The 15,672-nt window shown below is 29.7% G+C and overlaps 2 protein-coding genes across 3 annotated transcripts; one reads left to right on the top strand and one right to left on the bottom strand.

Annotated features, from left to right (window-relative positions):
* Positions 1-2,788: 2,788 nt before the first annotated feature.
* On the top strand, positions 2,789-6,327 carry LOC113858724 (nucleobase-ascorbate transporter 2-like). The gene is made up of 13 exons (XM_027491460.1): positions 2,789-2,879; positions 2,987-3,084; positions 3,381-3,557; positions 3,949-4,049; positions 4,144-4,219; positions 4,306-4,365; positions 4,608-4,792; positions 4,946-5,042; positions 5,179-5,324; positions 5,408-5,499; positions 5,582-5,659; positions 5,745-5,905; positions 6,052-6,327. The coding sequence occupies exons 1-13, from the start codon at positions 2,789-2,791 to the stop codon at positions 6,262-6,264; spliced, it is 1,575 nt and encodes a 524-aa protein (XP_027347261.1). The 3' UTR covers positions 6,265-6,327.
* Positions 6,328-8,515: 2,188 nt separating this feature from the next.
* LOC113860133 (O-fucosyltransferase 8-like) lies at positions 8,516-14,919 on the bottom strand. Of its 2 annotated transcripts, none has more exons than XM_027492795.1 (10): positions 14,595-14,919; positions 13,103-13,189; positions 12,360-12,462; positions 12,113-12,183; positions 11,802-11,890; positions 10,985-11,105; positions 10,763-10,906; positions 9,992-10,320; positions 9,647-9,887; positions 8,516-8,824 (listed from the first exon to the last, which is right to left on the bottom strand). In XM_027492795.1, exons 1-10 carry the CDS (start codon positions 14,913-14,915, stop codon positions 8,519-8,521), a joined length of 1,812 nt encoding a protein of 603 aa, XP_027348596.1. In that variant the 5' UTR covers positions 14,916-14,919; the 3' UTR covers positions 8,516-8,518. The 2 variants fall into 2 exon arrangements, with proteins under 2 accessions (XP_027348596.1, XP_027348597.1); XM_027492796.1 differs by having other exon boundaries at positions 13,103-13,165; positions 14,577-14,919.
* Between the last annotated feature and the right edge of the window lie 753 nt (positions 14,920-15,672).

Here is a 15,672-nt window from a genome sequence, read left to right on the forward strand (position 1 = left end):
AAAAAGTGGAAAATGAAAGCATGTAAAAAATGGAGAGTGAAGAGTAAAGGGCTCGAAGATCAATGGTAACTCTCAACTCTAAACAGAGAGACGTTAGAGATTGGTACTCTCAACTCTGTTCTGTTCCTTCTTTACTTTATTAGACGGAAACTAACTCTGCTGTGTCAAAAACCTTCCACGCAAGAAAATGACCCAACAATTCAAAATATTCAAATATTCTATACATTCTAATTCTGCAGTTTTTGTTTAATAATACCGTTACATTATATTCAATTTGTTTAGGATTCATTTAAATCCCCGCTAGTTCAAATTTTGGAGAAATTTAATAATAATATACATTGTTTATCGTATATTTTTAATTTAAATTACCTTTTTCAAATATGGAACCACAATTATTATTATTATTATTATTACAACCACAATTTAAGTTTAAAATTTGAACCAATGTCAATTTTAAATATTGCTTCAGAAGAGTAATGTCAAATTAAATAAATTCAATTTGTCCTCCTATCCCTAAAGGTAGATTTCGTATTTATTTATTTATTTATTTCTGAAAACGATATTATATTATTATTATAGCTAGTATATTTTTGGTCAATTGAACGGGTATTACTCAATTAAAATAATTTAAATACATTGTATAACTGTTTTCATATTTAATATATTTATAAGAAATATTATTAACAATAAATATTTGACTATATTAAATAAGACTAATTAAAGTTTTTTTAATTTATAAATAGATTATGAAAAATTCAGAATTTAAATTTATGATTGAATTAAAAATTAAATATCAAATGTAAGAGAAATTACACGGTGCAATGATAAAGAGAATGACTGTTAAAAATATTTTTATTTAAAATGCGTATTAAAAGTATTTTCTTAAAATAAATTTAATGTATATATGAATGTAGATAGCACCAGATTCTTAAACCACTGAATTTGTTAAAGGAAACAAATGAGTGGTACATGATTTTTTTTTATATACAATATTCGAAGTTTGAATTGCACCATAAATTTTTTAAAGGAAACGTGAAAGTGTTTTCAACAATTACTTATTATAAATTTGAATTTTAATAATCAAATTTATTTCTAGTAAGAATAAATACGGATGCCACTATGAACAAATCACAAACATTTTTTTTATCAGTTCAAGAAAGTTCTTTTGTTTTTTTTATTGGAGGAGGAAAATAGGATGTGAAAATATTTTATGATCCAAGATTTAAATCCTGATTATTTTACATATATCCTGCTAAGTGTTGAGAATAATTCAATGAAGTTCAAAATTTATAACGATGGTACAATGTTTAATTGAATCGAATGTATATTTTTAAAATATTAAATGAAATAGATCACTATATATTTTTTAAGTATTTAATATAATTGTATTTATTAAAACTCAAAATTATAATTACAAGTTAAAATAAAATAATTTTTTGTATAAACAAGTAACTTTTAAGTTGTATTTAGATGAAAATTTAAAAAAATATAAAATTAACAATGAGGAAATTTTTAAAGTGGAATTCAAGAGACGAGTTAAAACAAAAAAATTAAATATAATAGAGAAATTTTTATTTTTTAAAATAATTTATTTGAAATTATTTTTGTTTAACATAAAATATATTTAATTAAAATTTTAAAATATTTTTTATCATCTAAATATATATTGGAATATAATAATAAATTATTTTTTAAAAACTATATATTCTTAGGAAGAATTTAATTTTTTATAATTACTATTCCTAACTTCTGAATCTTATTATTGATTAATTTTAGAGTAATTTTCAAAACTTTTTTGTCTAATCACAATCCATTTGCCATGAACGGTAGAAAATATTTAAAGGGCATGCACACTTGACAAACAAATGTGTAATTTTCATCTTCCTATTACAGTTAGGTATATGTTCATTTTTTTTAACATACCACCAATTTTTGTGCCACATAAAAAATGTTTTTATTTTAATATTTGAACGCATGATTTCTATCCTCAAGATAATTTGTTATAAATTAAAAATAAAGGTAGTGCACTTCTAAATACACGTCAAATATCCCATAAACACACCTTAAAATTTTGGAAGTTACTATAAATGAGGTGTGAAATCTTCATATTCAATACAAATTTATTAGAGTTGCTATTATAGGTACTGTATCTTCGATGAAATATTAATATTTGCTCATTTATTAAAAGTACATTAAATATAATTAAATGTTTGTGCATTAACTATTAATTTTCAATATTTAAAAAAATTGGACTTTGAAACTCTTTTAGCTCTGTGGCAAACTCACCTTCACATTTATCATTAATGCATTCCTATGAATGGCACTTTAGTTCTCAGTTACATACAAAAAAAAACTTAGTTGTAAAGTTTAATGGGAACAGTGAAGCAACGGTAACATTGGAGTTCAGTTTTTTGGAAGTTCCTTAAGGGGCATTATGGGAATATTGAAAAGTTAACGGAACACTTTGATATATATATTGCAAATAAATCAAAAGCACACATAGAGAGAGAGTTAACTGCTAACAAAGTTGAAGAAAGCAAGACCTCAGTGCTCAATGCCATAAAACTTTCTCTTTTTTTCCTTTTTTATTTATATTCTTTTGCTTCCATAATTTGTTGCGGCCTTTTCAACGTCATGCATTGATTCTATCAGTTCCATTCCTTCTCCATTCTCACTGAATCAATCGTAGTTTCTTCACCTTCACTTTCTTACTTGGAGGATCCTCTCTCTGGTGCTGTTTCTGCTTCTTGTTGTTCTTCTTCATAAGCCAGCAAAAGAAGATTTGATCATGGCAGCTATAAAGGCAGATGAGATAAGCCACCAACCAATGGACCAACTTCAAGGCTTAGAGTACTGTATAGATTCAAACCCATCTTGGGGTATGCATGCTCAGCTTCAATCTTTTCTCAAACTGGAATGTTTGTGTTTTGTTGTTTCTAGTTTAGTTTTCACTGTGAATGATATATCTCTGTTGAACTATTAACAGCTGAGACAATAGCTTTGGGTTTCCAGCATTACATTTTGGCCTTAGGAACTGCCGTGATGATTCCTTCATTTCTTGTGCCTGCGATGGGTGGAAGTGATGTATGCTATTCCTAAGTTCAAGTCCTTCTAATAACTACCTAAGTTTGTTTCATTATTCTGATTGATACTGATGATTTTTATTTTTAATATAGTACTGGGAAATCTCTACTGAGGAAAAGTTTTGATTGATTGATTTATTTGTTTTATGTATTTGATCTTGTCATATGCTAAAATGAACTGGGTGGATCCCACCGAAGAAGAAATTTGGTGGCCCTGAAATGAATTTGGCTTATACTTGCCAAGGTAGAGAGAGAATTGAATTGGTATTCATGTAATTGACTTTGTTGTTGGTTCAGGATGATAAAGTGAGGGTGGTACAGACCCTGCTTTTTGTTGAAGGAATTAATACACTTTTACAGACACTGTTTGGAACCCGATTACCAACAGTGGTAGGAGGATCATATGCTTTCATGGTCCCCGTTGTATCGATAATTCGTGATCCTTCTTTTGCAATGATAGAGGACCCACATTTGGTCAGTACATTTCTGTAATCTCTCTTTCATCTTTTTGTCCTTGTTAAGTTGAAGTTCATATTAGCTTATGGACGATCTATGCATATGAGCATTTAAGTTTACTCAATATGATCATTCAAGGTTATATTCTTGGTCTTAACTGAAAAAAAAAAATATCTTTACTAAACAATGAGCTATAGTGCTATGCACATTAGGATATGTATTGTTAAGATTCTTGACATTATGGTGGGCTCGACGTTACACGTGATATTGCCTTTTTTACCAGACATTTACTACAAGAAAAATAACATGCGACCAAGTTTAGAATAATGTAGAAAATAAAGCGTACGAAATTATCTTGAATTTCTCATCTCCATAGCTTAATCCAATGGTGTCTTCCATTTATTTCCAGAGATTTCTTAGCACTATGAGAGCAGTCCAAGGTGCACTAATAGTAGCATCAAGCATACAAATTATTTTGGGATTTAGTCAAATATGGGCTATCTGTTCTAGGTAAGCTATTATTGTTATTATTATTATTATTATGTGAAATCTATACCCATACTCTATATATAAAATAATTAATGTCCTTTTCCTTTATACGCAGGTTTTTCAGCCCACTTGGAATGGTTCCAGTAATTGCGTTAGTTGGTTTTGGCTTATTTGACAGAGGCTTCCTTGTGGTATAACACTAAACCACATGTTACTAGTACTATTTGTCAGAATATCTAAATTATGAAATTTAACATATTGCCTTGTTCTTTCTTAGGTGGGGACTTGCGTTGAAATTGGAATTCCCATGCTAATCCTGTTTATAGCATTCTCTCAGGTACAAATAAGATTTACTGTAATTATCTCACTTAGGTAAATTAAAAAGCTACCGTTTAAATTAGCTTGTGTGAACAACTAAAGATAACGAGTAGAAATTGGAGACTTCTATTCTATGTTATGATTATCTTACCTTTCTTTTGAATTTGTTTCATAGCAGCATAGGTTTGAACTAAAAAGCTTATTAAGTAAAGTACCCAAATCCCTGAACACTGACCACTCATAATAATGTGTTGTATGCAGTACTTGAAAAATTTTCACATAAGACAAATACCAATACTAGAGCGATTTGCATTACTCATATCAACTACAGTGATATGGGCATATGCACATTTGTTAACAGCAAGTGGAGCATACAAACACCGCCCAGAATTAACCCAACATAGTTGCAGGACAGACAGGGCCAATCTTATTTCTTCTGCTCCATGGTTGGTACCAAAAGCACCTTTGTGTAGTTGAATATTTGTGACATGCCATATACTTCTATTACTGTTAAAAAATAATTCTATACATCAGTATAGCAAAGAATAGGTTGAGTAAGTTATTGTCATATTTATTGACTCTTGAACATGTTGTGGCAGGATAAAGATTCCATACCCTCTTGAGTGGGGTGCTCCTACATTTGATGCTGGCCATGCTTTTGGAATGATGGCTGCTGTGTTAGTCTCATTAGTTGAGGTATTGCCACGTACTACATAAAAATCTTAGGGCAGTGATATTTAATATTGTTGACTAATGCTGAAATTAAAAAATATTATTTTTAAGGTACCAACACAGTTCTTATAAGAATTTTTGCTTTTTGTTTTGACAACAGTCAACTGGAGCATACAAAGCTGCATCACGCCTAGCAAGTGCCACACCGCCTCCTGCTCATGTCCTCAGTCGTGGTATTGGTTGGCAGGGAATTGGAATCTTGCTGAATGGCCTTTTTGGAACACTGACTGGTTCAACAGTTTCTGTGTGAGTGCCATTCTTAATGAAGTGGGTTCATACTTTTTTACACTTTTTATGGGCACAAATTGATTTTTTTACGATTATGACAGAGAGAATGTGGGGCTTCTAGGAAGCAATCGCATTGGCAGTAGAAGGGTCATTCAAGTTTCGGCTGGCTTTATGATATTCTTTTCAATGCTAGGTGAGTGTCAAACTACTGGGTACATTATAGATGTGTAAATTAATTCCAAGTACTAAAAATTCATGATTTGCTTTTTCTTCAGGAAAATTTGGAGCTTTATTTGCATCAATACCATTCCCCATTTTTGCTGCTGTGTACTGTGTTTTGTTTGGTCTTGTAGGTGAGTTGAGTACTCACCAGTATTTTATTTATTTTACTTGATCACTCTGCATTCTTATTTTGACCATTACTATTTCTTTTTTCAGCTTCTGTGGGGCTATCGTTTTTGCAATTCACTAACATGAACTCAATGAGGAACCTCTTTATTACTGGTGTTGCACTCTTCTTAGGTTTATCCATTCCTGAATATTTCAGAGAATACACTATAAGGGCCCTTCATGGTCCTGCTCATACCAGAGCTGGATGGGTGAGTTTATTGTTTTATAATATTAAATTTCAATAAAACCAATCTTTGATTAAATGATAAAAATTAACTAGTCCACATATACATTAGCATTATTTTCACAGAGAAATTATAATGATTTTTTTTTTTTGGGTCCTTTGACTTTGCAGTTCAATGATTTCCTTAATACTATATTCTTTTCTTCCCCAACTGTTGCATTGATTGTTGCTGTGTTTTTGGACAACACCCTTGACTACAAGGATAGCGCCAAAGATAGGGGAATGCCATGGTGGGCTAAGTTTAGAACATTTAAAGGAGATAGCCGGAATGAAGAGTTCTACACACTCCCTTTCAACCTCAACCGGTTCTTCCCTCCATCATAAGAAAATTCTATTACACATGTTAGAGGAAAAGCATCATTTCCAGATAAAAGGGTATGGGAGTGAAGAGCAAGAAAAATGTTCATGTATGTAATTTTCAGGTAGCAGAGGAAGGGTTTCACTGTTCATTTAATTATCTTACATTTTATACAGTTGATTGAATTGGGTTAATTTCAATTTTTTCATAATACAACATAAAGTTATTTGTTCATTTAATTTTTAATTGTTTATTTGTCACTTTCTTAATCCATTCATCTAATCTAATCACTTTAGTGGTTGGATTCAGTGATCAGTAATTATTTTCCGTGGAAATATGTTTGAGAACATATTCCTGCTATTTTCATTGTTTCGCCTTGCATAGCAATACTTGGACAGCACTACATATATGGCACAGATAATGGAAATTTTTATTATTCGTTTTATTTATTTATGTACTTTCTGTAATACTACTGTAATTTTTTTTAATTATCCTCAAATCATATATTATTACTTAGTTATTAATTAAATTGACTATGTTTAAAATCATATATTATTCTTCTCATTAAGAATAACAATATATTAGATAGGAAGTTAGCAATATAAACACCAAACAAAAATATAACAAAACATCGCACAAGAGAAAATGGGAACATCATCAAATTTTATAAGAATCCCATTCAAATTCGAACTTAATCCAACCTATTCTTATCATCTTTACAGGGTATGTTTGAAAAGTTTATTGAACCAATTAATTAAAAGTTCAAAAGTTAATTAAAATTCTAACAAATTTCAATTCAAAAATTGAATTTAATGTGGCTTGTAAAATATATAAAAAAAAATTGTCTTTATCATCTTCAGAAGATATATTGAATAAAATAAATTAATTAAAAGTTGAAATCAGTTTGCTTATTTTATTAAAAATATTTAATAAAATTAACTATTAAATTAGTTGATAAGTATAAAATTTTATAACAATTACTTAGTCATAACTTAAAATTTAATAATTATATAATTTACTTTCTTAACAATTATAATAATATTTTTAAATTTTGTTCTGATTTAAAATATTTTAATTAAATAAACAAGATAATATAAATAATGTAAAACAAGTTGTTTTAGGTTAATATAAATAAAATGATCAATAATATAAAAAATATTACTTACTTTATAAGTTATGCATTGTGCAAATGCAAAATTTAATTATGTAAACAACTTATTTTCGATCAAATTTTCTCTCTTTTTGTTATCAGTAGCTAGTTTCCTTATTATCAATTTTAGAATTTAAAAAGATACAATGAAAATTGAGTGAAGTTACAAAGTCAATAGTGTAGCCATTCAAAATGTCATTCTATCTACTAAAGTTAAAAATTGTTAACATATTATTCAAAATTAATTACTAGTAACATTGTAAGTTAAAGAAAAAAGAAAAATGCCTTTGAAGGTTTTACACAATTGTTAACCATCACTTACAGACTAATTATATGTTGATCTTTCATGGGAGAAAATTATAATTTTTGAAATAAAAAATAATATGATTTAAACAACTCTTAAGAGAAAAAAAAATTACTCAGTTTAATATGATATTAAAATTTAAATTCAAAATGATTAAATATAAACAATAATATTTAAGACAAATAAATAGATAAATATATAAAATACAATATTAAATAAAAATCATTTCATTTAAAAGTAAAATTTTTAAGGATGAAATAAATTATTAGTTTATGTAAATACGACAAATTTGAATTATAGTATTTTCCAAAAAAAATTAATAGATGCCCCACACAAATTTTAAAGATTTTGAAAACAATCTCATCCTACGTATTAATAAGGTGTCATATATATATATATATATATATATAGACATACTGTGTTATACACCACCTTAAAATATTGTTAATGTGATATATTTAAATACATGATATGTTATTACTAAATGATTGTTATTTTTAAATAGGATAGCGATACATAAAAAAAAAAAAAAAATTTAGTAGGATTAGCATTAATAAAAATTAAAAAGAATAAAAATATTTTAAAGCTTATTCCTAATTTAAAATGCACATCTACACGCAAAGCATGATTGTATCACTTATAGGATCGAAATGCTATCAGATGGCAAAGATGCAAATGGAACTGTAAGTGGTGACATAACACCCATTAGAGGAAGAATTATCATTAATTAGATATAGCCAACATAAAAAAAACCAGTGGCTTTTGAAATTAAAATTTAAACTAGTACATATTATAGACTATAGTACAAAGGTTAAAAGCTACTTCATTATTGTTTGCACATACACTCTGGGCACCTAGGCTGTCGATAAATGCTTCTACCATATTTCCTTATGCTAAGCTTCTGACTTTCCTGGATCATTTTCTTTACTCTCTCTTCAAAATTGTTCCATCCAATGGTGCCATTCTCCCACAAAATTGCTGCTAATCTCTTCTTGTTTGGCCTCAAGGTAGGAGCATGATCACCACCATAATATGTTCTGAATCCAGATACCATTGATGAGAGTTGGCTACCTGAATCCGTCATGGCAAATACATCAGCAGTAGCGCATACAATAAAGTCCAAAGCAGCTAGCTGCATTAATATCAGAATAGAAACACTTTGTTAGTACTTTGAAGTTATACTTAAAATGAAAATTCTACCAGCATCATATATGTAAGATCAAAATCACTCTGGTTACTATCAGTTGAAAAACTTATACGTACAACTTGAGTTGTCATTTATCAATTAAGGACCTAGTTAGATTTTCTAGTATTTCAGTAGTTTAATATTTCAATTCTCTATTAATTAACAATGCTAATACAAACTTTGTAGCTTGTGCACTTATTGTATACAAATTTACTGAACTTTAGTACTTCGAATTGAACTACGTCTCCATTTTGTTTAGTTTAACAATACTTTTCACTACTAAAAAAAATGACTACAATTGAAATTTTCCCTATCCATATCATTGAACCAAGTGGGGAGAGGGAAAAATTCACCTTGGACCTTAATGAGTTGTTATATATAGTTCTCCTTATAAAAAACATGTAGAGAAGATGATGGCAAAAATATGACTGCACAGTTAACACCTAAGTAAGAACTGATTGGGAATTGAAAATTTTTCATTTGAAAGAAGGGGATTACTGTTAGAATGAACTAGCATTAGTGCTCATGTGATTCACGGTGTAATAAAAAATAATATAAATAATTTATATTAAACTAATTTTGGATATTTAACTTAACAAGTTCACGTTTAAAGATTATTAATAAATACTTATAACACTAATGTTAAAATGAAGGGCGCACACAGTGTATACTTTATAAGGTAAAAGGAGCTACCATCAATTATACAATCGTAGGAGTGTCTATGTTAAGATTGAATGGCTTAGATTAACACCACAAATATCAAAATACCTGAGAAGAAAAATTTCTAAAGGGTGCTAGTTCACTAGGTGCAAGCAGATCTTCCTTGGTGATCACATTGGGATAGAGTCTAGTGAAGGGATGCATTCTTGAATCTCCCCCATAAATATGAGAACCAGCCAAGTAAATGTAAGTTCCACGTTTGAAACCAAGACCTGCTAAAACAAGTGCTGCTTCTTCTGGGGTCAAAGGGCATCTTCCCAATTTCCTCAACTTCACTGGAGAGACTGGGCTATAAACATCAATAATACAAGCCAGAAAAGTCTTACACAAATTATAAGAACACTAATTTATCTAAAAAATTTGTTGAAAAATATATGGTTGAACCATACCAACCTTGAATTCTTCAAGCGCTCAAGAAGTAGAGGAAAATGGCTTTCTCTATAGGCTCGTAGTTCTTTTCTCTCATTTTCCCCACCTCCAAATTCACATAAGGAATAGGCCACCATGTCAACTTCAAATCTTAAATGCAAAGCAAGATATTTGGCTGAGCCTCTAGCTTCATTGTGATCTTTGTTGTTGCCAATGAACTCCCCCAGCAACTGAGTATCCAACATGCTTCGTGGAGCACTATATTTTCTAATCTTTTTTATCAATAGTGAGCCAACTTCTTGAATTTTTGGGATAAACTTCAACGCATGGAAATTACATTTGCATCTTAACCTCTGCAATTATTTTAGGTGAGCTACTTCAAGCAAAGCAAACTATGCTCATTTAAAATAAATTTTCATCAAATGATAGTGGTTGACGGAAAAAGAGACTTTCATGTAAGACTAGTAGTATAAATCACACCGAAGAATTTAAACTAGGTGATAAAAAAGAGTGCAAGGTGACAATGTATCTGTTGTGCACAAGCAGCATTGGCCTAATGGGAACTCATTGTTTTGTAACAAATCTCCAAAGATTCATCAATTTTATCTTTCACGATTATGAATCTTCAGAAGGTAACAATAAGAATTTTGTGTGAAAACAATTAGATATTTAATTGTGAATTTGTGGCAGAAGGGATGCTCATATCTATCAGCATTCTTAATGAATATTAAGGCAAGCAGCCAGTAACTAGTAACATTGTTCAAAACTAAATTAACAAGGCAAATTTATTATAACCTGAATATGAGAAGGAAGTGGATCAAAACCTAGTCGATTTCCATATCCAAGGAAGTGAACAACTCCATTTCTTAAAAGAAGAGGAAGCACAATTTTGATATAGTCAGCAGCTGTGGCCTCCTTCACAAGATCTGCATCTGTAATCTAAAATGCAAGGCGCTGAGTGACATTATCATAAAACCTTCAAGAAGTATCAACAACATAAAATGTGAGATATTAAACCTGGCTACCAATTGCTTCTACATCCAATGATTTCATATGAGGAGGGAGTTCCCTCTCAATGTTGATATCATCCTTCAGGATATTCATGAAATGCTCAACCTGGTATATGTCTCCAAACTGACTGCATTTTGTCAAATTATACACGTGAATCAACAATTGAATAATTCAAATGAAATCACATAATTTTTGAAAAAAATCTAGGCAAACCAGAAATACTCTCAATAGTTTAGATTTGATCTAAATACTTTAAATCGAATCCAACGACATGTATGGTTATGTTGCTTACATGTTATATTGTATTGGAGTGGATGTAATACTCTTAAGTATGTAAGAAATTATATTACTTTTTAATTACTGAGGTAGCAATTACAACGAAAAAAAAAGGCAACATAAAGATTAAAACCAATCATTCCAGAACTGAATATTAATCCAATTAATGCAAAATTACTAAGTATTCAAATTATACAAAGCTAATGATTAAAACCAATCGTGACATTATTTTATGATAATCAGAAACCAGTATCAACAAATGGACGGTATTGGTTACTTCAAAATTATGTTCCAAAATATGTAGCCTAAGGAAAATCTTATAAGAAGACCTCAATTTTAAAAAAAATATGAAAGAAAGAAGAATAACAGGAGAAGGAAGAACAATATAAGCAGGAAATTAACATATTCAATCTGCATTAGAGAGAAAATGAAACCTTTAACGGTATAATTAAAAGGAACAACAACAACAATAATAATAATAAAAAAGACGTGTACTAACGGAAAAAATGTTGTCGTTTTGATTATAGTTCTAAACCCGATGTTTTACCTTGGATCGTTCCATACATTGCTGTAAAGAAACTTTGGAATAACTAGAGTTGCATTGAGTAGGGACGCAACGGCAACAGCATTACAAATCTGCTAATAGGAAAATAATTGAGGCTTACTCTTTTTCATATCAACTGTATAATATACTCTCAATATTCAGTCTCATATATTGTTCACTAAAATTTATAGTCAAATATTCAATGTGATTAGTGACAAACATCATGAATTGTACGTTTAGTTGTTTGTATTTCTGAAATGTGCAAAGTTGGTACCCAATATGGAATATAACGATCGCTAACTATCAATACTTACAGCGACTCGCTGTTGATTAAGACCACCATTTGCACTGACTAAGATGTAGCCGTTACTTTCTACTGAGTTCCCTGTCAAAAATGATTAACTGTATAATTACATGGTTATATATTATGAAAAGCAAGTTGCAATAATTTTAAGTTTGTATTGTTGTATATAAGAATGAAATGTATATATGTTATAAATATATATTTAAATCGTATTTTAGGACATTAGTGAATGCATAAGAAAGGTTCATAATATATACCCGGATTGGTTTGGGCTTTTCTGTCAGCACAACGTTCCCATGAAGATGCTGCTTGGTGATATGGTTCCACCCACAAATTGGATGGCTCTTGCTTCAAATCCCTCTATTGTACACAAAAACAGTAGTTAAACCAGACACAAGTGCACTCCAAAAGTAGCATGTACACCAAACATGACAATATATGATTGAGGAGAAAGAGAGAGATTAATATAACCTTGTTACAATCTACCTTCTCAAAAAAGTTTTACATTTTTTTATCATAATAAACAGCATCAAAATATATTTTCTGAGATATATTTACTGAAAATATTTTTTATATAAAAATAAATTTAAATTATATAATTATATATGAATCATTAAAATTTTATAAATTTACACAATTATTTTAAAAAGTCATATAATCATACATTTTAATCTTAATTATTCATGATAAGATCAATTAAATGAGATTTGTTCTTCCATTTTTCACATAAAAATATTATTTTTAATATTTTATATTATATTTTAAATTCATTTCTCTAAACGATTAAATGTTTTAAGAACATATTATTCAAAAGTATTAGTTTGAGTGTTTGAATGTCTAACGAAGAAGGGTTGATATGTATGAGACATGTGCAACATGGAAATGTGTTTGACATTTTTTCGACACCCCAAACATGAGGAACGTCCATGATTTTATAGGTGATCAAAGTATCCAACTGCTAGTCCAGAAACATTTATCAGCAGAATACTTAAACACAAACCTCAGCAAGAACATTGGAAGCCATGTTTATTAGCCGATCATACATTTCTATTGGTGATTGTTTCTTGTTGACGTAGAGATCCCTACCCTTCTCATTAAAATAAATGTGTTAGTGCTTGTACCAGTCAACAAGTATCATTGTAAAATACCAAGTGAACTTTAGAAGTGATAGTTAATTTCAACTCAGATTCTACTTTATTTGAGATATATGCGTTGATCAGCTAGGTTAAAATAATGTGTCAAAACATTCACAAACTTACATCCAAATCGGAAGAGAAACTTTCCATGCAGCATGCATGCACTTCATTATCAAAGATAGAGAACATTATTGAAAAAATTTCTCTGGTAAAGGTTAACTCAGGTTTAATGACTCGAACATGGTTAAGACTAAAGGGGATAAATAGGAACATATGGGGCTAACCTAGTTCTCTTAGATAGTAATCAAGGAGGGTACTAAGTATAGGATAAATCACGTATCCTACTATAAACCCACATCATGATACATGATATTTGAACCCCAATTTATATATAACTTCCTTGCGTATCTGTTGAAGGCATATTGATTACTGATTATATGATGAATCCATCCCTAAAATTATATAAAGATCTTATACAATTTATGTATGTGGATCTCGCCTTACTCCCTCATTGTTACTTAATAGGATAGTATAATAATAATTATTGAGAGATGCTTGTCACATTTTATAGAGGAGAATAGACTATCCCCGTTTTTCGTTCATAATGGATCCCCAGACACTCGTCATCTTACTTTACACACGATTAAGCGTCTTTGTTTTGGGCCTAAAACCTTAAAGCAAAACAAATATGATTATTTTAATAATATAATCATTGACAAAAAAATTGTAATTATATATAATCAAAGTAAAACAATACACCTTTTTTTTTTCTTTCTTTTATAAATGCTTTAATTACATTACATCTTTTTTATTTTAAAAATTGCACTTTCTTCTCTTGATAATGTTATACTTCAGTTCAATTCAATGTAAAGAGGTATGTTAATTTCTATATAAAAAAAAAATAGGTATGTTAATGAGGGTGAAAAACTTTGAAAGAACATTTATGATTATTTTTCTTTTTTCTTTAACTACTATATATGGTTACTAACAACTAATTTTAAATATCATATTATTGGTTTTTAAATTTTGGTAAATAAAATATTTTGAGTATTCGTATTATCAACTTTGAAACTACTCGATTTATATTATCTTTTGAAATCTTAAATTTTATAGTAAGAATTCAAAAAAGAAATTTTTTTGACTAAATATAAACGATTAATTTATTTTAAAACAGATTAAATCGTGATATATAATAAAGATTGTAATTTTTAACATAAAAAAGAAAGACCATGTGATTTAAACATGTTTAAAGGAAGAGGGTTCTCTACATAAATATAGATTTCACAAAAGATTCAATCAATGGAAGCTCATGCATGAAAAATTCTTAAACTAACAAACATGAGAAGAACGTTGTACCTGAAACCCGCTTGAATTACTTGAGGCTGTGCTGGGTTGAAAGTTTGCAAAATCAGAGAAAGAGACCACAAGAGAATCAAGAAGCAAAAGGCATCCCAACAATCCAACCATAACAACTATGGTCCTTAAGTGCTTTTGGAGCCACAAATGCTTTTTCCCAGCATAGAGTCCCTTACAAGAACTATATTTTAAAGCATCACTCTTGAGCCCATGAAGCAACAAGGTTTTGGAATTACAACGCCAATCAACCTCTGTGATCCTCCTCCAAGAAGGAGAATCACTGCATCCTAGTACACCTCTGCTACACCCTTGTTTTCCCATTATACCATTATCAATCACTAAACTTCCAAGCAGCTAATTTTTTTACTTTAACTATTTATTCCGATCCCCTCCAAAAAACTTATCTGGTTGAAAGATAGAAAATGGCTACTAAAACATGAAATAGGAAAGCTAAATGCCTGAATGCAAAAAGAGTCTCAGTTTCTGATTCTTATTTCCGCTTAATTGACCCTCTAATCTATCAGGCTTCAAAAGGGGTATTCAAGTTTGGTGTTAGTAACTAATTAGAAAACATTAGATAAGAACATAGCTTTCTTATATGAATTCCAAGTGAAGCGAAGCAGTAGGTGATGGGGTTGTAAGAAAGTATATATGAATGAGTGAAATGGAAGCAAAAGATGAAAATTCAACCATGTATTAAGTGAACTAAACTTATGGAACAAGAATCACACAAGGAACAACAACTTGCTACCAAACTAAAAGAAAAGCTCGGAAAGAGAACATGGCTTCTTAATTGGGTTCACAACTTAATAGTTAATTCCCATCTTTGAAATATTATTGAAATCAAAACATGACACGACCAAGTTAACAAAAGAGTGTGCAAGTTCTTGGGCGGAGTCTTCAAATGAATTATGGATCAGAAGACGTGTTGGATGGCTACTACCATGCGAATATAATGTTGGACAACTAGGAATTATTTAATTTACGGCAAAAGTAATTAATTTTTCACGTGTAGTTTTCTAAATTCAATTCAATTCATATCAAATTGGTGAGTTGACCGATTCATCAATTAGGCCAA

This window comes from Abrus precatorius, unplaced genomic scaffold, assembly GCF_003935025.1.
Source record: "Abrus precatorius isolate BTA unplaced genomic scaffold, Abrus_2018 Scaffold2, whole genome shotgun sequence".
Taxonomy (NCBI): Eukaryota; Viridiplantae; Streptophyta; class Magnoliopsida; order Fabales; family Fabaceae; genus Abrus; species Abrus precatorius.

Bases quoted from the DNA above. Each gene is read 5' to 3' on its own strand.
- LOC113858724 (XM_027491460.1), top strand. From the start codon at position 2,789: ATGGCAGCTATAAAGGCAGATGAGATAAGCCACCAACCAATGGACCAA. The intron at 3,558-3,948 runs GTCAGTACATTT...ATTTATTTCCAG, and splicing joins TGATAGAGGACCCACATTTG to AGATTTCTTAGCACTATGAG. The intron at 4,050-4,143 runs GTAAGCTATTAT...CTTTATACGCAG, and splicing joins ATATGGGCTATCTGTTCTAG to GTTTTTCAGCCCACTTGGAA.
- LOC113860133 (XM_027492795.1), bottom strand. From the start codon at position 14,915: ATGGGAAAACAAGGGTGTAGCAGAGGTGTACTAGGATGCAGTGATTCT. The intron at 12,463-13,102 runs GTTTGTGTTTAA...TGTGTACAATAG, and splicing joins CTTCCAATGTTCTTGCTGAG to AGGGATTTGAAGCAAGAGCC. The intron at 11,891-12,112 runs GTAAGTATTGAT...TCCTATTAGCAG, and splicing joins TTAATCAACAGCGAGTCGCT to ATTTGTAATGCTGTTGCCGT.